Below are 22,272 nucleotides of genomic sequence, written 5' to 3' on the forward strand. Positions count from 1 at the left end.
TAATCGTCACATAAATTCTAAAAACAATGCAAAATTTTGGATGTTGTACATGTAAATGAAGAAGAAATGAAGACAAAGACTTGTTGAATAAGAATGGAAACGAGAGGGGAAAAAACTTAAATTAGTTGGAGGAGTGAAAATAAAATCTGAGCTAGTTACAAAGTTTAAAAATTTTGGTTGCCACATTGTTTAAAAAAGTTTTTTTTCCTTGAAAAAATTTGATAAAAACATAAAGTACATCAAAGAGAAGGTAAACTCATCTCCGTTTCAGATAAATTATTCTCTGCTCAACTGTCTCAAAAAGCTACAAGTTGAAGGTCCTGAGGTCTCATTATTAAATTAGAAGTTCTATCAAGCTTCAACTTACATACAAGAAAAATCAAGAAAATCTTCACGATTGAGAAAAATCAGCTTCATTATTATATTACATGTATGTACTTGGATACGAATTCGATTTTGAAAAATTTTTACCCTCATAAATGAGAAATTCAAAGGATTCTAAATAGTTAAGATAAGTTGAAAAATAATTTTAAAAAAAAAATGGATGTAAAGACGTCTTTTTCCCAGGAAAGTTTTGAATCATGGATGCGTTTTTTGGTCAAGTTGGCTTAATGCTCAATCATACGTTATCATCCGGACCATGCCTTCAGCCTGATCTGGACCAAACCTGAAATTTGTGCATACTTAATTGATCTGATCCGGTATGGTTTGGTCTAGTGGCAATTCTGGAGGGGAAAATGTAAGAGAACGTTAGCTACGAGTACCTAGGTGTAATCCAAGAGATGAAAATAAAAATAAATTAATAATCTCTACTGTACATATATACTTATCGGGTAAATTGATTTTCAAGTTTTAATATTTTGAAAATTTTGTAGGATTCTTTTAGAAAAAGGTTTCAAAAGAATTGCGATTTCTTTTGCTCCCAATGTACTTCTAGTTTAAACAAAATAAGCATTTTAATGTCATTGACCCGTGTATCTGGACTCTCAAGGACCAAGGTCACTAACCAACCTGTCCTGCTTCCTAAGGTCGTTTGTCTTCATGGCTGGTATCTTAAGGTCATAGACCTACCTGTCTAACTTCTCATGGCCATCATGTCTGCCTGTCTGGCTTCCCAAGATTGTCTGTCTACCTGTCTATCTCCTATAGGTCATTGATCCGGATCATCAGTATGTTTTTCAAAGGTCATCTGTCTGTCTATTTGTCTGGCTGGCCTCTCAGGGTCACTGACCTACCTGTCTAGTCTCTCTTCTGATGTGACATGTCTAGCTTCCCAAGGTCGTCTGCCTTCCTTTCCTCTTAAGGTGATTGGCCCCACTGTTTGCTTCTCAAGGTCGTCTACCTTTCTGCTTCAGGTGATTAAGGTCACTGACCCGAAGGTTCTGACCTTTCAAGGTCATTGACCTGCCTAGCCTCTTAAGGTTTTTGGCCTGAATGTTTGGATTCTCAAGGTCGTCTCCTATTCTTCTTTAGCTGATTAAGGTCATGTTCTGACATCTCAAGGTCATTGACCTACCAAGCCTCTTAAGGTTATTGGTCCGATTGTCTGGTTCCTCGAAGTCGTCTGACTTTCTATTTTAGATGATTAAGGTCATTGACCTGTGATTCTGACCTCTCAAGGTCATTGACCCGTCTGTCTGAATTCTCAAAGTTGCTGACCTACCCGTCTAACCTCTCATGGTCGTCTGTCTGCCTGTCTGGCTTCTCAAGATTGTCTGTCTACCTGTCTATCTCCTATCTCCTTTACCCACTTGACAATAGATTCGCCGCTTTAAGCCAAAACGCCGGCTGATTTTTGTAAAACTGCCACTTAAAAGGCGCTCAAAAATGACAGTAAATTTGCCGGTGAAAAAACGCCAGCTAGAAGCGGCTAGTTTATAAAACCAGCCAGTTAAACAGCCGCTTTCCGCCACTTTTATAAAAACAGCCGCTTTTGAACTGGCGTTTTAAGCAGCAGTTTTTTATTTGTTGATTTGCCGATCACAATGCACATGCGCAACGTGTGTTCATAACTCATTTTCAAAAAATTTAAAGGAAAGTACGAAGTGCGGTACATGTATACCGCTTGAAAACAATTTCTTGAAGTTGCTGTGATAGCTGAGTGGTGAGAGCTCTGAACTGTCACGCAGGAGTCGTGGGTTCGAACCCCACACGGGTCAGAAATTTTTTGTAGTTTGGTAGATTTTTCGGCGTTTTAATGAATTAAACAGCCACTTTAAACAGCCGCTTTTGACCGGCGTTGTTTTACTGGCAAATTTACTGTCATTTTTGGGCCGGCTTTTTCACCGGCTTTTTCGGGCGGCGAATCTATGTTTTTCAAAGGTCATCTGTCTGTCTGTCTGTTTGGCCTCTCAGGGTCATTGAACTACCTGTCTAGCATCTCTTCTGTGTGATATGTCTAGCTTCTCAAGGTAGTCTGCCTTCCTATCCTCTGAAGCTCATTGGCCCCACTGTCTGGCTTCTCAAGATCGTCTATCTTTCTGATTTAGCTGATTAAGGTCACTGACCCGGATGTTCTGACCTCTCAAGTCATTGACCTGCCTAAACTCTTGAGGTTTTTGGCCCGAATCTCTGGATTCTCAAGGGCGTTTGCTTTTCTTTTTTAGCTGATTAAGGTCATTGACCCGTGGTTCTGCCCTCTCGAGGTCATTGACCTGCTTGTCTAGGCTCCCACGATCATCTGCCTGTCTAGCCTATTAAGGTCATTGACCCGTCTGCCTGGATTTTCAAAGTTGTTGACTTATCTGTCTAGCCTCTCTTGGTTATCTGTCTGCTTGTCTGTCCTCTCAAGGTCAATGACCAGTCTGTCTGCCTTTTCAAGGTCATATGCTTACATGTTGGGCCTAATTTGAGCTTCCTTTGTTACTAAAATTTTTATAAATGTTTCTTGTTATATACAGACTGAAACTAGGAAAAAAATTCCGTAAGATACTTTTTCATTTTTTAAACAATTGAATCCTTCATAACAGGCTTTTCTGCCGAGAAAAAATTCCTCCTTTGATCCCTCGGAAAGTTATTGTCTGCTTTTACTGAACTTCTCAAGTTTTGAAAAAAATCAAATCGGTACTCAAGAACGAGTATCTATGGGGGAAAAATGGAAAATTTACAACAATTTTCAATTATTGCGTAGGAAGTTTTCCACATAGGTAAGTTTGTTTTTTTTAAATGAAGACCCTCCCTCGATCTCTTGAATAAAGTTAATTCCTTTGTAAGCATCCTCAATAATTTAAGAAATTATAATGAAATGCAAGATTTTTTTCAAGAAGTTTAAATTTTTGTGCTGAAATTGCTCAGAAGTAGGTTAGCAATCTGTAAAAAATCTACTCTTGCAGGTACTCTGAAAATGTTTGCCCCAGTGCAAAGCACTTCAACGATGAAAAATTTATGAGAAAAATTGCAGAAATGTATTCAGACGTGAAAATTGAAAATTTTTGGAATAAAGTTCATTGCATTTTTGAAAATATTTTTCTGCTTTGTTTTGAAAACTTCCCTGCATGCGTACCTTAGTTAATAGTTTAACCATTTTCCCAATGATTTCGATTAATTTTAAGAATATTTTGAATTTTTAATATTTTCAACAAATTCTTAGCTAGTTTTGCTGCTTTTCTAATAAATTTCAGAAATTTTTCAAGTTTCTATTTTTTTTTACACTATTGTGATATTTTGTTCAAATTAACTTCCAAACTTAGAGAAGTAAGTTACAAATATGGAAAGAAGCCCATTTGATGGAGCAGAAATCAAAATTTTCGGTCACTAAACTGAAAATTACTGACAGGTTTTTTAACAGTGCAAAGTGGCACGAAAAGAAATTACGGAGCTACTTTTATTGCAGGTATGACAAGGGGCTTTTTGAATTTTAGAACTTGATACAATGTAATCTCGAAAGTTGGATTCCACAGTATGCTTTTGTCAAAATTCAAAAGGCTCGCATCGATTATCAGTTTTTTTGCACTCTCAAAATTTATGAACATTTTTTGACCATGCATGATTCAAGTTATTGATGTTTTGAAAATTTATCAATTTCTTTCGCATGCTGGAGAGAGTTTTGTTATAAAATTTAAGTATACTTCCTTTTAAATATGACCTCTCTCTTTAAATGCCCACTTTATCCTACTCTAATTTACCTACCATCAAATACAATGGAATAATATCTGTAATAATTTAAAATACCGCAGTCAGCCTACTTAACGATAAAAATGTACCAAATTTTCGTATCTCGCGGTAAATCAGACGACCGCGAATTGTCACGCACATTTGAAATAATTTGATATTGATTCGTGCAAATGCAAACAACTCCAAACTCCAAGGCATGCATATAAATTAGGCAATACATACATATTTTCCACTCTATCGTTCAAATACAACTATACCTATGTATATTGTATAGCTACATTTCTATAGTCATTGACTTGATGAAAATATAGTAGTCGCCTATTTTTTTTCCTTCTAGATATTCCACATCCTATAGGCTGTATTAAGTATAATATCTACGAACATATTATACTCGTATTAAAATGTCTAATATTCGATGAAACGTTACCCATCATCGCTTAAGATTACTTTACACTACTAGACGACTAAATTCAGAAAACATTAAAATTGATTTATGCGAAGAAAAAAGTATTAAGATAAAGTATAATGATGAAATGGGTTAAAAAAGTAGGCGTGAATGAAACGCTTAATCATTTTACGAAATGATTCTAAAAGCCTCCTTTACTTTGGTACCTAATATCTTGAATAATTCATGCAGTGTGATACCTACCTAGTTGCTCAGATAACCCGAAGGATCAACTTACGTACAAGTATTGGAAAAAAATTTTAAATACAATAATGATAATGATTAAAGGAAAGTTATGCATCAAAATAACGCACTATGCACGCTAAAATAATAAGAGTAAAAAAAACGCCATCGCCATCGCCATCGCCATCGTAGTACTTGCATAACGGTAATAAATTTCATCCCAGAAGCGATCTTATAGGAGTACCTAAGTATAGTACGTATTTACCTTATAATTTATTATAAGATGCGCAACTTTCGATAACAATCAACACTTTTATGAGTCAGGTTTAGCTAATGCGACGGCGGCTTACTCGTATTTACCTTTGAAAATTCGCAAAAAACGTGCCATGATCGATATTATCAACCAAACTTCAATGAATTCTGTTCCCATGCTACTGCATGCGCTTTAAGCACTTACTAATAGTGTAATAAGTGTCTATTTTTTGAACGATCACGCACATCCAACTTGCAAAAATTAACCGTGATTGCTTTTCTCACGTTATTACCGTGACAAGCATATGTGCATTTAGGTATGTCTATGTACGAGTAGTCAGGTATGACTACTCATTCGAATTTTTTCAACGGTTTTATTATTCGAAGAACATCCATCGTCAGAGTACCTTCTTGCGATGAGCCATTCAATCGCAGTACCTATTTTCTTTTATAGCTAAATCACTCTCGGGTGTTATTTTTGTTCAAATGGCTTTGGTTTATGGCTGTGTAAATATTTATCAATAAAATGTAGGTTTAAATGGGCAGAGGTACCGAGTTGTGTATTTAATTAAACATCATTTGTTGACTATGTAGTTTTAGAAACGTGGATGGAGCTCGGAGAAGTGCATAATGCAGATTAGAATAATCCTTACAATGGAGGTAGCCCAACTGGCTAAACAAATTGAGCAGAATAAAGCTATAAATCGAAACAGCAAGCAAAAATGCACCACGAGCCAAAATTTCAGGAGCTGGAGTGAATTTTTTGATTTGAGGTGAATTTTTATAAATTAAATTTGGGCCAAAAATGAAAAAAAAATCAGAATTTTATCTAATTTACTTGGAAATTTGAAGTTTGTGTGTATCCTATTTCCATCTCCTCCCCCAAATTGATTAGGAACAGTTTAGAAATCGCATTTACACATGCTAAAGTTGATTTGGACAATTTTTAAGTAACTTTTGGAATATCGAGAATTCTCAAAATATGGCAGGTGGCTCCAGGCCCGGCCGACTTGAAACCACATTCAATCGACTCAAAATGTTGAAATTGAAGTTTAAAGTGCCAATATTTTAGCTTTCCAATTTTATTGGGTAGAATTTTGCGAAATTTTCAACTTCCAAATTCCTACTGGAGGCTCCAGACCGGCTCAAAATGATTCGAAACCGTTCACAATCGATTCGGAGGTCAAAATTAGGGTAAATACCGGATCCTCCAGCGTGTTTTAAATTTCTCCAAAAACAAATCGCTCTCGAAGAGTCAGAAATATAGACTTTAGAACGCATAAAAAACTTAATGGAGGCTCCAAAAAGTTCAAGTTTTGATAGTTTCCTACTCAAATGATCGAGCAGACACACCAGACGATATTTTACCAAAAAATTCGCTCGTTATGTGCCCTCTTTGAACTTGAAGGTAGATTTTTTGTTCACTTTTTCTGGACGTTACAAATTGGTTAAAAATAATCAACTTCTGAACTTGAACTCCTAGAATTTTGGAGTGACCACCTGAAACGATGAAGAGGATGCTCAATAACCATTGATCAAAGTTATACGTTCTAAAGTTCATTCTTGACCCGTCTAGAATCAGTTGAAATTACTTGAATAAATAGTGAAAAATCGCTGGAAGCTCCAGAAAGGAACAAAACTGGTACCTATACCCAGTTTTTGATGTGTGAGAGTTGAATTGAAAAAATTATTCACATTGGTTACTTTTCTCAAAAAATTTATATTTCATAAAAAAGTGCCCTTAAAACAGCTTTTTTGAGTTTTTTTTTAGATTTTCCAAAATTTGTCAAAAATTTTGGAAATTGAAAACTTTAAAATCAACCTTCAAGAACTTTAGAAAATCTGGTAGCTTGAATCTAAGATAACAAAAAATTCAGAAAATTATTCGTAAAAAAAATCAAAAAAATGTATTAAGTACGAACTACTTTTTTTCGAAATTTTTGCACGCGTCCTTTTTGCACACTGGACTTATAATCCTTAAGAACTTCTAAATTGTTCACACACTCACTTCCCCTAATCTTTAATAAAGAAAATGGTTCATTTTTTTTTTTTTTGATATTTGCTGCATCAGAAAATAGTATTTTCGGTCACTTTCGACTCAGTTTGATCGCAGTCCATTTTATGATCATTGATCACGTATGGCTTTTTAAATGAATGATTACCTAATTTTGAAATTTGATATGCATGATTGAATTCCAAAACGAGTTTTTGTCATAATCAAAAAGTCTTATATATGTACTGTAATGACGAAAATATATAAACTGCCTAAACTATAAACCACCCAATCCATAAACTGACTAAGCCATAAGCTGACTGAACTATAAACTGGCTAAACTATCAGCAATCCGCTCCTGCCTTTACACAAGGCCAACTCCAGTAAAACATAGATATGGCGCTTCAAGTAGATTATCCTATAACCCAGCTTTTCAATAACTTGCAACTTATGTATCAGCTCCGATTACTTATTGTCCAGGCTACTTGACCACCCTGGCACCTAAAAGTTCCGTATAAATACTATCGAAATATTGGTTCATTCAGTCAGTCTTCCTACATGTAAAACACCTAAGCTAATCTTTTGTGCTTTAATGTAACTTTTTATATAAATAAGTTTGTGCTTTTATAAATTAAAGTAAATTGATACCAAGTGCGTAATTAATTAAAAAGGGTAATTAAGTCATCACAAAATGGCGCCCGGACTAAAAGTTTAACTTGATAGTGCTTTTTTTTGGTGCAAATAATTCGTGATTTTCGATTTTTAAACTTTGAAGTGCTTTTGTGTGCAAATATTTCGCGATTTTCCAACTTTAAAGTGATTTGTAGTGCAAATATTTCGTGATTTTTATCAATTTTCAAACTTAAAGTGTTCTTTTGAATGAATTTTTTCAAATTTTTACAAATTTTCAAGCTTTAAAGTGTTTTTTAAAGCAAATTTTTTTCAAATTTCATAAATTTTCGTGAATTTTTCTGAAATTTTTCAAGAATCAAGCAAATACTTCGATTCTATCAATTTTCAAACTTGAAAGTGCGTTTTTCAAGTAAATTTTTATAAAAAGTTCGTAAATTTTCAAAATTTTCCTGAATTTTCCGAATTTTCCTGAAATTTTTCGAGTTCTTCATAATCAAGGTATGTACAAAAGTTTCATTAAATTGATAATTAATGTGATTAATAACATAGTTGATATTTTAAAAACAATAATTACTAGCTTATGTCTTTTATGAATTCATTTAATAAGTTGAAGTGTTTCTTTTCCCAAACCCCCCAATCCACTACTGAATCAGTACCCTTAAATTCTAGAAAAACTGAATATAAACAAGGAAAACTAATTTTCTCCTCTGAACAGGAAGCTTCTGATTTTTATAAAAGAAAATCATTTTTCCCCAGTGTAAAACCTAAAGTAGTCTTTGTTGAAAAACCAGAATCTTCAAAAGAAAAATTTCAAAATTGCACAGTCCTATATGCAAATATTAAAACAAGCCCTAAATTAATGTTTAAATTTCCCTCAAATTAATGAATCCCCCTGTTGAAGAAACAGAAAATAATATTGAAAACAAAACTGAAAATAATAACACAGAAGATAATTCTACCCCAAGTACCTCAAGCCCACAATTGAATATATCTACTCAAACTTCTGATTCAGATTCAGAACTTTTAGATAATTCTTTTAGAGAATTTGTTCCCTCAAACTCTCCAAACCCCCTTCCAGTACCAAATCAGAACTCCTAGACCATATAATTTCCCACCAATAATTCAAAGACCTTTTACTCCGAGACCACTTCCACCTAGATCTTTTCCATTTAGACCTTTTCCATTGAGACCTCTCCCATCTAGACCCTTCTTTTCTTCAAATAGGCAACAACTCTCTCAAGTGCCTAGATACCCTTTCAATAGACCCAATTTCCAGCAAAATTATAATCCCTCACAAAACCAAAATAGAAACCAAAATTCAAACCTATTCTGTACAAATTGCAGGAAATCTGGTCATAAAAAAGAAAACTGTAGAAATCAAAAAAAAAAACGCCAATAAATAAATCAAATACATCATCAAATACTTTATTTTTATTTTTAAATGATTTTCAAAAAACTGAATTTATCCAAAATCCCCATAAATACTCCGATTTCAAGTATTTTGATGATGATGAAGTATCCCCTTTCATTTTGAATTTTGAAAAACAAAAATTGAATAAAAACCAACAACATGTTAGTATAATTGATAACCTTCAAATTGACATTTTATTCAATAATAATAAATATGATGCTATAATTGATACAGGAAGCAATGTTTCTCTAATTTCTGATAAAATTTTTCAAAATCTTGATCTCCTATCAGAATCAAATTTAAAAATTTTTACAGCCAGTAATACTTTAATTGATGTACTAGGAAAAACTGACATTTCATTTCAAATAGGAAGTATCCAATTTACAACTACATTTTATGTGGCAAAAAATCTATCATCAGATATAATTTTAGGGATTAACTTTTTTATTGAAAATGCGGTAGTAATAAATTTCAATCGAAAATTAATAACTTTAGGCCAGTACCCAAATAAAATAATTCTAAAAATGGACTCAAACTGGTTATCAAAAATAAAAACAAAACCAATATCTCTAATTCACAATAAATTGATTGCTACCGAAAACTTAAAAATTCAGCCTAGAGAAGAAAGAACTATTTCATTAAAAAATCCATCAAAAATTCCAAACTCAAATTTTTTTCACAACTTAACATTTTTAAATAATTCTGGGATAAAAATTACACAATTCAATAATACAGATGATATCTTACACCTTGTACTTTTCAATTACACACAAATACACCAAACCATATACAAAAACCAAAATATAGGAAAATTTATAACAACCCTTCATGAACTTAAGGAAAGAAAAATCAATTTTGATGAAAAATTATCCGAAAATGCCCTTTATGATCAGGAAAATAATAAATTGGATATCTCCCCACTTTTGAATACTGAACAACTCAAAAAAGTACTTAACCTTTTAAAACAGTATTTACACCTTTTTTCAACAGACCCTACAAATATTGAAAAAGCAAATGTCCCAGAATATGAACTAAAATTAAAAGATAATACCCCAGTAATTTCAAGAAGCTATAAATTATCCCCAGTGGAACGGAGGGAAATAAATAGGCAAATTCAACTCATGTTGAAAAATGGAATTTTGGAAAGATCCACCTCTCACTGTTGTTCACCAGCTTTTCTTTTGAAGAAACCTAATGGCTCTTATAGATTCCTATGCAATTTTCAAAAAATTAATGATCACCTCTACCCAGACCATAATTCAGTGGCTAGAATAGAAAATATAATTATGGCTCTGGAAGGCTCAACATTTTTCTCTCTCTTAGATTGTAATTCTGGATTTCATCAAATTCCATTGGCTAAAAGTAGTCGTTATTTAACTACAATAATAGTTGATAATCAACTTTACCAATTTACTAGACTACCTCAGGGACTGAGTGTATCCCCTGCAGCCTTTAGTAAATCAATAAACTCAGAATTTCAGGACTTACTTTATGAAAAAATTGTAGCTTACATGGATGATATTTGTGTCTTTGGCAAAACATTTCAGATAGCATTAGATAACTTGAAAAGTACCTTAGATCGTTTAGATGGTCTAAATTTCCGATTAAAAACTACAAAGTGTAGATTTTTCTACAATGAAATTGATCTTCTCGGACATAAAATAAATGGATCTATTATAAGACCTATTGAAAAAAATATTGAGGCTATTAAAAAAATTGATAAGCCTAAAAATGTAACACAAGTGAGAAAATTTTTGGGTATGTGTTCTCACTATCGAAAATTTATTAAAAATTTCTCAAAAATATCTAGCCCCCTGAGTGACCTTACTAAAGGAAATCCTGGAAAAAAGGATAAGGTAGATTGGAAAAAAGAGCATGATACTGCTTTTGAAACATTGAAACAGGCTTTAATAACTAAACCTGTACTAGGAATTTATAATGAGTCTCGTGAAACAATAGTAGAAACTGATGCCTCTGAAATTGCAATAGGAGGTGTCATTTCCCAAAAAAATGAAATTACTAACAAAATTCACCCCATAGCATTTTTTAGTAGAAAATTACAACCTCGCCAGAAAAAACTCTGTACTTATGACCTAGAATTAACTGCATTAACTGAAACAATTCAATACTTTAGAGAATACCTTTTTGGTAAACATTTTACTGTATACACAGATCACCAACCCCTAATATATTACAAAGATGCAAAAGAGCCAAATTCGAGAATGGCTAGATTAATTCACAAATTATCTGGATTTGATTTCAAAATTATGCATAAGTCAGGAAAAACAAATACTGTTCCAGATTATTTGAGCAGAATTCAAATAAACACAATTACAACAAATTCAAATTTTTCACTGGAGCAATCAAAAGATGATTTTTGTAAAAAACTAATTTTTATTTTGAACAACAAACCTGATCAAATTCCCAAAAAAGAGCTCTCAAAATTTCAAAAAATTAGTAGAAGATACATTCTGAATAAAGAAGGAATTCTGGAATTAAAACACCCCAAAAATAATTTAATAGTTATCCCCTCCCATTTAACAGAAAAAATTATCTCAGCTTATCATGATAAAGCTATTGGAGGAGGACATTTTGGAATTAGAAAAACAACTGAAAAATTACAAAATAAATTTCATTGGCCACACTTGATCAAAGATGTGGAAAAATACATAAAATCTTGTCATGAATGTCAAATTAGAAAACGAAAACCAGGACCAAAACCAGGTTTATTAAAACCAATTGAAGTACCAGAATGTGACCTACTGTCACATATTGAAATTGACTTTGTTGGCCCTCTTCCCAAAAGTGAAGAAAATTCATACATACTAGTAGGAACTTGCAAGGCAACAAAATTAGCCTTTGCAAAAGCAACAAAAGCAGCAGATGCTGCAAATGTAATACAATTTATTTACAACTTGATTTGCCAATATGGGTGCCCTATGAAAATATCATGCGATAATGGAAAACATTTTAATAATAAAGAATTTAAAGAATTTTGTGAAAATATTGGAATTAAATTAGTATTTTCAAGCACCTATTCAGCCCCTACAAACGGACTTGTAGAAAAATTAAATGGAAGTTTATGTAAAACCTTGGCTTATTATGTTGATGAAAATAGAACAAATTGGTCAAAATTTGTACCATTTGTAGTTTTTACTTATAATATTACACCAATTTCCAATTTTGATAAATTATCTCCATACTTCCTAGTTTTTGGAAGACATCCAAATTTACCCATTGACAATCTGCTGGCAATCAATAAAATGTCATGGAAAGGAAGAATGGAAGAACTTAGAGAACTTGCCAAAATTAGAAAAGAAGTTCCAAAATTAATTTACAAAAATCAACAAATCAACAAACGAAATTATGACAAAACCCATAAAGAAGTAAATTTTGAACCAGGAGAAATTGCCTTATTACAAAACCCCCATAAAGGGAAATTTATTCCAATGTACACAGGCCCTGTGAAAATTTTAAATAAATACTCTCCCCTTAACTATGAAATTGAGTATGAAACAAAAAAGAAAACCAAAAGAGAAATTGTACATGTCCGTAGATTGGCAAAATATGTAGAGAGGAAAAATCAAAAAACGAAAAATTAAAGCAGGTAGCTTTGAAATAAATAACCCTATCCATCTCATTTATTTTCTAGGCGCGCATTGAAAATATCTTCCTTAAAAAAGAAGAATGAGATGAGCTGCACATTTTTTTTTTCCCAAAGAAAAAACGTCAGTAGTTAATAGCATTTACCTAAGTGAATTTATATTTTCCACTTGGTTAAGTATTCTTACATTTTTAATCTTATTGTGTTTCTCACTTTTAATCAAAATTTTAATCAAAAAAGCATAAAAATACCTGATCAATTTTTTTTACCTTTTTTTTTAAAATTTTAAGTTAATCTCATTTACTTTATTCTTAAATTTTTAAGATTAAATATACTCAGCATTAAGTATTTCTTTATTTTTAGATACTTACTCTATATTTTTTTAACTTTCTTTTTCAATTTCAAGTATACTTACTTACTCAATTTATTCTTCATTTTATCAATCTTTAAGACTCTTGATATTTTTTTTACTCATATTCTTAAGTTTGTATTATCCAATACCTACTTTCTGTAAATTTTTTTCCTACCTTTGATATTTTATCAATAAATCATTTATTAATTAATCATAGCCTAAATTATTTATTATTCATCTACTAATACGAGGTATTTTGAGTCTGTATGTACAGCTTAGGTGCAACTCTCGAAAACTGAAGCTGAAAAGTGAGGTCACTTTTCTCTGGAAGCATGGAAAAATTGTAATGACGAAAATATATAAACTGCCTAAACTATAAACCACCCAATCCATAAACTGACTAAGCCATAAGCTGACTGAACTATAAACTGGCTAAACTATCAGCAATCCGCTCCTGCCTTTACACAAGGCCAACTCCAGTAAAACATAGATATGGCGCTTCAAGTAGATTATCCTATAACCCAGCTTTTCAATAACTTGCAACTTATGTATCAGCTCCGATTACTTATTGTCCAGGCTACTTGACCACCCTGGCACCTAAAAGTTCCGTATAAATACTATCGAAATATTGGTTCATTCAGTCAGTCTTCCTACATGTAAAACACCTAAGCTAATCTTTTGTGCTTTAATGTAACTTTTTATATAAATAAGTTTGTGCTTTTATAAATTAAAGTAAATTGATACCAAGTGCGTAATTAATTAAAAAGGGTAATTAAGTCATCACAGTACCTACGTTTACTTTTTCTCAATTTGTTTAAGTGTCTTCAAAATTTTTGGGAACGAATTTTTGGCTGCTTATGATTCAAAAATAAATCGTAATGTTTGAAAATCCACGTTGCTTTTTTATTTGTCAAGGAAGTTTTTTTTCTACCGGGGGGGGGGAGCAACCGAGCAAAGATCACTGGCGTAAGTAGAAATATTTTCATAGTGTACTCATGTATTAGTTGATATGATCCATCGAATAATAGGTACCTATTCTTCAAGATCTCAATTTTGGTTAATGATCTATTAAATAGTATTCTTCAAGATCTTAATTTTTCAAGTTTCTTTATTTTGATATTAAAAAAAAAAAGATTTTCTATTTTACGAAAAAAGTTTTGGACAAATTTTACTCTTTAAAATTTTTAAATTCCATGGGAAAACGTTTCAATCTTTTCCTTTTCCCCTCTCTTCTTATAAGCCGCCAACTCGTCTCGTTTTTTTTTTTTTTTTTTTTTTTAGCACAAATGCGTATGTAAAAATTTATTATTTCTTGTTTCAAGAGCCAATAATGCAGAAAATCTGAGAAAATAAATTTCAATCGTAAGATCATAAACATTTAAATCTAGGAAATGAAAATCTTGGTATAGGAAGAAAAAGAAAACTTATAATTTATACAGAAAATAGTGTGGTTTATATCTTCTTTAGTTTATGTCGTCAGCATCCCAATCGTACAAATATTAATAATATCTATCTACTACACAAGTACACTTCTATTGAAAAACAAAAACATCAAAGAACGCGAAAACACACCTACTGTTGAAAAGTAAACACCTCGTATATCCAAATAAATCTCGAATTGTTGAAATTTATAATGTCAGTATTTATCACTACCTATAAGTAAGTATGCGTAACTCGACAAGATACACATAACCAAAAAAAAAAAAAAAAAAAAAAAAAATTAAAATGTCTCGAATTATAAATAGAAAGCAAGTGATTATTTCGGTACTTTAACAATCACCTTGCTAACAAGATATAAACATATGTAGGCATCTCTTATATGTACTTAGGTATAACCAGTTAGCCATAAAATTTCAGCCTGATAACCTGAATATTAAAAAGGAACGAAAAAAGCTTCTAAATCAGTTAAATTTTATTACCGAGCGGCTGATTTGATTTGCCAATGCTACTTTTATAGTATGTAAGTAGTATGTAGGTATAAGGTATATACCTGATAGGAGGTGCTATTCATTCTTTAAAAGGTATTTCTAACAGCGATCATACTTGGAATAATTACACCTTTGGTAACAGCTTATTACACGTTCTTAATTTAGAAAGAAGTCGCCGTTGTTCGTTGTTCCGCGTAGGATATCTGATCATTTGATCATCTGGCATGGCATAGCGACTAGAATTATTATTATGTGCGTGAATATAGCAATACTAGGTACATATTAATAGTGATATTAAACTTATGTCCGATTCACGCACTGACGTATCTTATTGCCGAAAAGCATTCCACGAACCGGTTGATTGTAATTAAAAAATTGATATGATGTTTGCACCTAAATTAATTAAATCAACAGAGCAACAACTCTATTAAAAGTATCAATTATACCTACGTATATTATACTTATACCTACACGAGCCCATGGATGCATTTATTACTTATGTACAATTCTAAAAAGTTCCACTTTGAAATTTTTTTTTGTTTTTGTTAAAATTATAATGCTATTTTGATTGTTTTGACAGCAATTCACGAAAACATGAACTCCCAAGTTAAACTAGTTATGGTTTAGTGAACTGTCCTACGTTATTATCAATTTTTTAAATCGAAAAAATTACTTAAAAATACGTAAATATACCTATTCAAAATGTGAAACTTTTACAAAATTTGTTTTTCGTAGATCTCTTTTGCTTTTATTTTAAAAATGGGCAATTTTCACGTTTCGCGTTAAATGAACTCACGAGCAATGTAGGTATACAAATAGACAAATATTAAATAATCGATGTGAAGCATAGGGATAGGTAACACAGCCCAAGTAAGATCACCTCGAGTTTTTTTTTAAAACAAATCTGGGCTTCGAAATCATATCAATCGAATGTATGTAGACAGATTTCTCATCTTTTGAACATCTTATTTTTGAAAAATAATTCAAATTTGTGAGCAAATTCTTTTTTTTTTAGAAATTTCAGTTTTTGCCAAAAAGAGGCTCTTTTAAAATTGCTAAAATCCAAAAATAACCACTCAAAAGTACCCAAAAGTGGTCATCTTCAAAATATAAAACAAAATATCACCAAATTGACCTAGAAAGCTGAAAGTTGGAAATTTCAAAATTGTCATTTTTGCATAAAATTAGTCAAAACTTCGTCTATCCTTCAAAGTCTACATCTTGAATAGATTGGCACCATCTTCCAGCCGATCTAGAGCCTCCAGCAAAAGTTGTCTTTTCTCCAGCAATTTTAAATCACTCTGGAAGGGGTTGTAATCAACTTTTTGGCAGCTAGAAATTTAATTCTATCATAAGTTCGATATTCCAGAACGATTAGGACCAATGAATCGCAAATTCGAGCTGAAATGTTAAAAAGTGTATTTTTTTATATAAGTTTAATTACAGCAAAATCCCAGATTTTGAAAATTTTTCAAAAATCATCAATTTTTGAAACTAATTACTCAAAACTTTGTCTATTCTCTGAAATCGACCTTTCTTCGAATCTATTGGCACCACTTTCCAGCAAATTTGGAGCCTCCAGGAATTTCAAAACGCTCCAGAAGGTGTTGTGATGAACTTCAATAGCTGAAAATTCAATTCAAATAAATAAGTTGGATATCTCGAATCGATTAGGACCGGTAAATTGCAAATCCGATGTAACGAGCTGGAAAAGTTGAAAATTTTCAAAATTTAAAAAAATCCGATAAATATCGTCAATTTTGCAACAATGTTCTCAAAAATTCTTCTACCTCACGAAGTCGACTTACCACCACAATCATAGCAGACTCAAGGGGACATTTTTACAGGATCAAAAAAAGGAACGTCGAGGGTATGGAATTACAAACTTATCGTGTCGTTTTCAGGGTAGTATTGTGAGTGATTTTAAATTTCCGGAGAAAAGCCAACTTTTTCTGGAGAATCCAGATCGGCTGGAAAATGGTGCCAATTCATTTTGAGAGGTTTACTTCAAGGAAAAGACGAAGAAGTTTTGAGTAATTTGATGCAAGAATTTACTATTTTGGAATTTTGTTTAAAATTTGAAATTTTCAATTATTGTGCATTCATCATAATTAATTTGAAAAGTCAAACTTATGGCAGGATTAAATTTTCAACTGCCAAAGTTGATTACAGCGCCTTCTGGAGCGATTTGAAATTGCTGGAGAAACCCTAAACTTTCATATAATTGAGCTTTTTGTGTCAAATTCTGAGATTTTACTTCGTTGAAATTGTAAAAACCTGATTTTAACGTTTTTCTTTTTTCGAAGAGTAAACTCTCAGAATTTGGCACAAAAAAGCTCAATCAAGTATGAAAGTTGCAAGAAAAATCAAATGAAAAATTATCGAGCACTTGCTAGTATGTTTCAAATGTAAATTCTTCAATTTATTTGAAAAAATATGCATAAACAGTTAAACAATTTTTTTAGGGGTGCCCAAAGTGGGGGGGGGGCTCTAAAAAAAATGTTCAAAATTACGAATATACAGGGAGCTTAATTAAACTTTTTCATTTAGATAATCGAATATATACCTCAAAACATTATGTTTGGCGCAAATCGCAGGTTTCTAGTTTTCCAGGGGTTCCCAAAATGTCGAAATTACGAAAAATTGGAAAATTTGATTTTCGAATATCAGCGAAAAATTTTATTGCGCTCAAATTTGGTAGGATGGGGGTCTTTTAGATATTAATGAACTGTAAAAAGCTTTTTAGCGGGGTTCAAAGGGGTTCCAAAAATTTACGAAAAATTAACCCCCCCCCCCCCATTTCTGCCCTTGAGAGTCGAAAATAGGAAAATCATCCCGCATAACGTTTATCGGGTTCAAACAGATATTTTACTGTAAAAAAGTTTTTGAAAATAATACTCAGTGGTTCCTAAAATTATTTTTTTATTCACAACTTTCAACTTTGGGAGCCCCTGGAGCCCAAAAAGTGGCAATTTTGAGTTAACTAATCAAGGATTCGTATTTGGGACATTTATTGCAACATTTTAAGAGTGGTCGAGTCGAGAACTGTCTATGTGCTCAAAAAATGGTCTTATTTCGCATCGCCTCCTTTGCTGGAGGCTCCAGAACTGCTCAAAACGTTTGATACCGGTTTTCATTCGATTTGAAGAGTCAAAAATGGGATACATACCAAATTTCAGCTTTCTAGATCGACTTGACAAAATTCTAATTTGTTTAAAAAATTTTTGGCCCAGATAGGTTTTTTAAAAATTTACCAAAAAAATCACTTTAACCCTGAAATTTTGACTGATGATGAATTTTTGCATGCACCTTTGATTTAGCTTCATCCGGTTCAAAATTTTTTCTGTCAGTTGGATACCTTACATTTCACCTTTCTTAACAAACATTCTTTTAAAAAATGACAAAAATTTTTGAAATTTTTTAGCTCAGAATTTAATATTGCCGGTATAAAATATAAACATTGCTCGAAAATTTGTAGGTTTTAAACCTTTCCTTGCAAATTATCAAACTTATCAAAATCCATACTTGACTCTTACTTTTTCCAGTTAAACACCAAAGTGTCCACTGTCCACTTCATGGCCATCTAGGCATTTCCCTACTTTACACTGTCACACCAAAAACTATGCAAAACAAAATGTGATCTTAAAATTAATATGGTACCCCATTCAGCACATTATCTTCCCATCTTCAGGCTGCAAGTTCGGCAACACATTCAACACCATTCTAAAAATCACTCGAAGAACGATATTACGACGAACACTTCGAACCGAAACCTTTTCAATATCGAAACAAACAAGACTAAAAAAAAATACCTATCCAAAACAACGCGTTCGTACATTCAGCTCTAAATTATTTAAAAAAAAATTATCTCCAATTAACAGGTAGCACGTTTAAAGGTAGCGTTCGTTGAAAACACCGAATCAGTCTCGGAGAAACCGAAGTCCTACCCGCGTCAGGTACCTACTTGACGCTAGACAAAGTTCTAAAATAAATCCCAATATCAGTCTATGCATAGTTTTAATTTATGAAAATCGTACGCCGTTAATGAAACTATTAAAAAGTAACAATAGCGTAATTAAATACTTTTAATGGTTATTTTAATCTTAAGCGGCGCGACGACGTTTAAAGCTCATTAATCAAACGCTAGCTGTCAGTGATTTGCATCACTTTTATCAGTACCATTCGTTTCGTACCAAGGACAAGACACGGGGGGTTCGCGTAAATTCTCAAATTTTCTTCTTCGTTGTTTTCATCCGCGTGTGCGGTATCGAATCCGAAATCCGTATCGGTTGTCAATTGTCAAAATTCTTTCTCTTTTCGTCATACCGACCGAAAGTTAATTAACGTACAAAAGAAGGTTCATTTGTGGCGCGTAATTTCAGAAAAGTTCAAAGCTTATTGATGCTTTTTTTTGCATAGCTGGTGCCAATTAGATAGCATTCGATAATATACCGGAGCTCGCGCGCGATCTCTACGTGTACGTATAGTTCGTTTACTGAAATAATTATCGTAATCGTGCGAGCGATTTTTGATCATCGTAAATGAAATAACTTCGATATGCGATAGAATACATAGCGAACGTATTGTGCGAAAACAAGCGAATGTTTTTACGTGTATGAAATCCAACTACGAGAAACATCTGTTTGATTCGTATAGTCTATTATTTATTATGTTGACTTTTATTTTTTTTATTATTCCTAAATACCGACATTTTGCGCGAACGTATTCTCCTACCGCCGTTCAAATTTCCATAGTGTAAGCTGCGCGATTGTAGTGCAACGTTGAAAATTTTTTCTTCTGTAGACAATTTATAGACTCGGCTATATTATGGAATTCATAAAATACAGGTAATATTTTTCATAATTTTCGTATAACAACGAGGAGGTAAATATTTATGTTTTTAAGACGAAAAACTTGATTACTTGATGCTGGAAACTGTTGAACTGCTCAATTAGTTTGGTTCCTTCTTTTGCTTGATTCGAAAACTGAAAAAATAAAAATAACCAGATGTAACGGAGGTTTTTCATTTGACGTATATACCTACAGAAATGTCTGAATCGCATGATAATATTAAATCAATTACTAACGAGGTATCCTTATAGTTGAATCATGATCTATGCGTAGGTATATGACAAGTAATTAAATTTCAATTATTATCAAGAATTACCTAACCCTATAATTACCTACCTGTTCATGTAATATACGAGTGAACATGCTTATCGGTTTCGTAGAATATAAAATGTTTCGCTAATTCTATAAATACCATCACAAACATGAGAAAAAATTTTAAAGGGTAGCAAAAGTCAGAGGCGGATTTAACATTACCTAACACATGACCAAAAAAAACACGTAGCCAGGTAGGTAGATAAGGTCCCATGAATAATGGACCTGCTTGGTAACATAGACCTCTTTTGTTTGTTTGATTTTTTATCATCTATTAAGAATTATTGTAAGAGCAGATCATTGAGGATGAGAAAGGCGAGCACAAAGTGAATCAAGTTTTAAGAAGACCTTGAATTAAAAAAAAAAAAAAAAAAAAAAAAAGTCAAATAATTAATAAGTATCAAGTTGGTGGATTCTTTTTTTTCAAAAATTGGGTAAAATGACATATTTGTAGTACCTATTTAGCAAAAATTGATGCCCTGATAAAAATCGAAGAACCTTCCATCCTGAAAACACCTAATAAATTTTGCTCCCTCTTCTATTGGATACCTAAGTCTTTGATAATTTTGATTACCTACCTACTTAGATTTTTATCGTGAAAAATAATGTCATTTTATTTTACTTCTCGAATTTAACATTTTCAAAATCTTTTGCGAGTTAATAACATGTTAAAATGATGTCTAAACTGTCAAAATTGCATTTGTAGGTAGGTACCTAAAAATCATTTTGAAATTTTATATAAGATTCTCGAAAAATGCACGAGACAAAAGTATTCAAAACGCATCAAAATGATGCAAAAATGCTCAATAAAAGCATCGAAATCACTTAAAATAACCAAAAATTTGACATTTTAATGAAAGGTGGAAAGGTGCCCAAAATGCACGAAAAAATGATAAAAACGAGTCAAAACGGAGTAAAAACACTTAAATAAAATGACTGAAAATTACTAAAAACTGATGAAATGTTTGTCAGAACTGCCAAAAAAAAAAAAAATTGTTGAAAATATTTCAAAAAGATGTAATTTCTCCCCCCCCCCCTCAAAAAAAACACCAAAATGACTAAAAATTACCAAAAAAATGATGAACTACCGTTAAAATTTTTTAAAATCCATGAAGTAGTGTCGAAAACTAGTAAAAATACACCCAAAAATGTAATAAGCTTGCTTAAAATCACCTAAAAAATTTGAAATTTCAGTAAAATTTAGCAAAAATTCGTTAGAATGTATTAAAAACGTGCTAAAATAATGTAATAGATACTAATTTATTAAAATCTTTAAAAATTGCGCCAAACTAATTAATTTTAGCAATATTTACGTTTAATATGGAAGAAAAGGTGTTTAAAATACTTTTAAAATGATACCAAAAACACTAAAAAAAATGAACAAACGCAATCACAGAAAACCACCGAAATTAGTTTTTCTCTAGAATATAAAAGTAGGTACGTATGAAAAAGTTTCTAAAACCTGTTAAAATGATGTAAAATGTAAAAACACACAAAAAAACGATAGAGTCACTAAAAGTTACCAAAAAAGTATGAAATTTCCGTAACAATTTTCCAAAATTCACGAAAAAGTGTTGAAAACGCGCTAAAATGATGTAAAAGCATTCCTAAAAACATTAAAATCGTCGAAAATTACCAGTTACCAAAAAGGGATAAAATTGCAATATTTGTCAAAAAACTTGAGAAAGTGGCAAAAACATTAGAAAATATGTCGTAAAAACACCAAAAATAGTAATAAAAAAACTAAAAATAACCAAAAAAATATAAAATTCTAGTAAAATTATTCCAAAATGTGCAATAAAGTTTTTGAAACGCATTAACATGACCTAAAAATTCTCCAAAAAGTATCAAAATCACTGAAAACGACCAAAACCTATTAAACATGACTCAATTGATTGTCAATATTGCCAAAAAAATCCTCGCTGTTTGTCAAAATTGTCAGAAGGCTACGTGTTTGTCAAATTGCAGGAAAAACCTTTTTTTCGGTCAAAACTTCCAGAAATAGTTTGCAACAAAAATCTAAATTTTTGTCAAAATACAAAAAAAAATTACTTTTGGTTGTCGAAATTTGCAACAAAATCCTACTTTTCGTAAAAACTGTAAATGAAAAAGATCCATGTTTTGTGTGTAAAAATGCAGAAAATGCCTGTTCCAGAAAAACATTACTTTTTGGTCGTAATTTCCACTTCCAGAAA

At 31.9% G+C, this 22,272-nt stretch overlaps 1 protein-coding gene across 3 annotated transcripts in view; it reads left to right on the forward strand.

The window, feature by feature from the left end:
- Positions 1-22,272, forward strand: part of LOC135831217 (bcl-2-related ovarian killer protein homolog B-like) — a 35,954-nt gene that overhangs the window by 8,072 nt on the left and 5,610 nt on the right. The window contains exon 1 of one of the 3 annotated variants that reach the window (XM_065343538.1): positions 19,085-19,761. The exons of the other annotated variants lie outside the window; for them this stretch is intronic. Coding sequence (XP_065199610.1) covers positions 19,742-19,761 — 20 coding nt within the window. The 5' untranslated portion in view covers positions 19,085-19,741. Of the gene's footprint in view, positions 1-19,084; positions 19,762-22,272 lie in introns of those variants that run through there. 3 annotated transcript variants of the gene reach the window in all.

Source organism: Planococcus citri, chromosome 1 (genome assembly GCF_950023065.1).
Source record: "Planococcus citri chromosome 1, ihPlaCitr1.1, whole genome shotgun sequence".
Lineage (NCBI taxonomy): Eukaryota > Metazoa > Arthropoda > Insecta > Hemiptera > Pseudococcidae > Planococcus > Planococcus citri.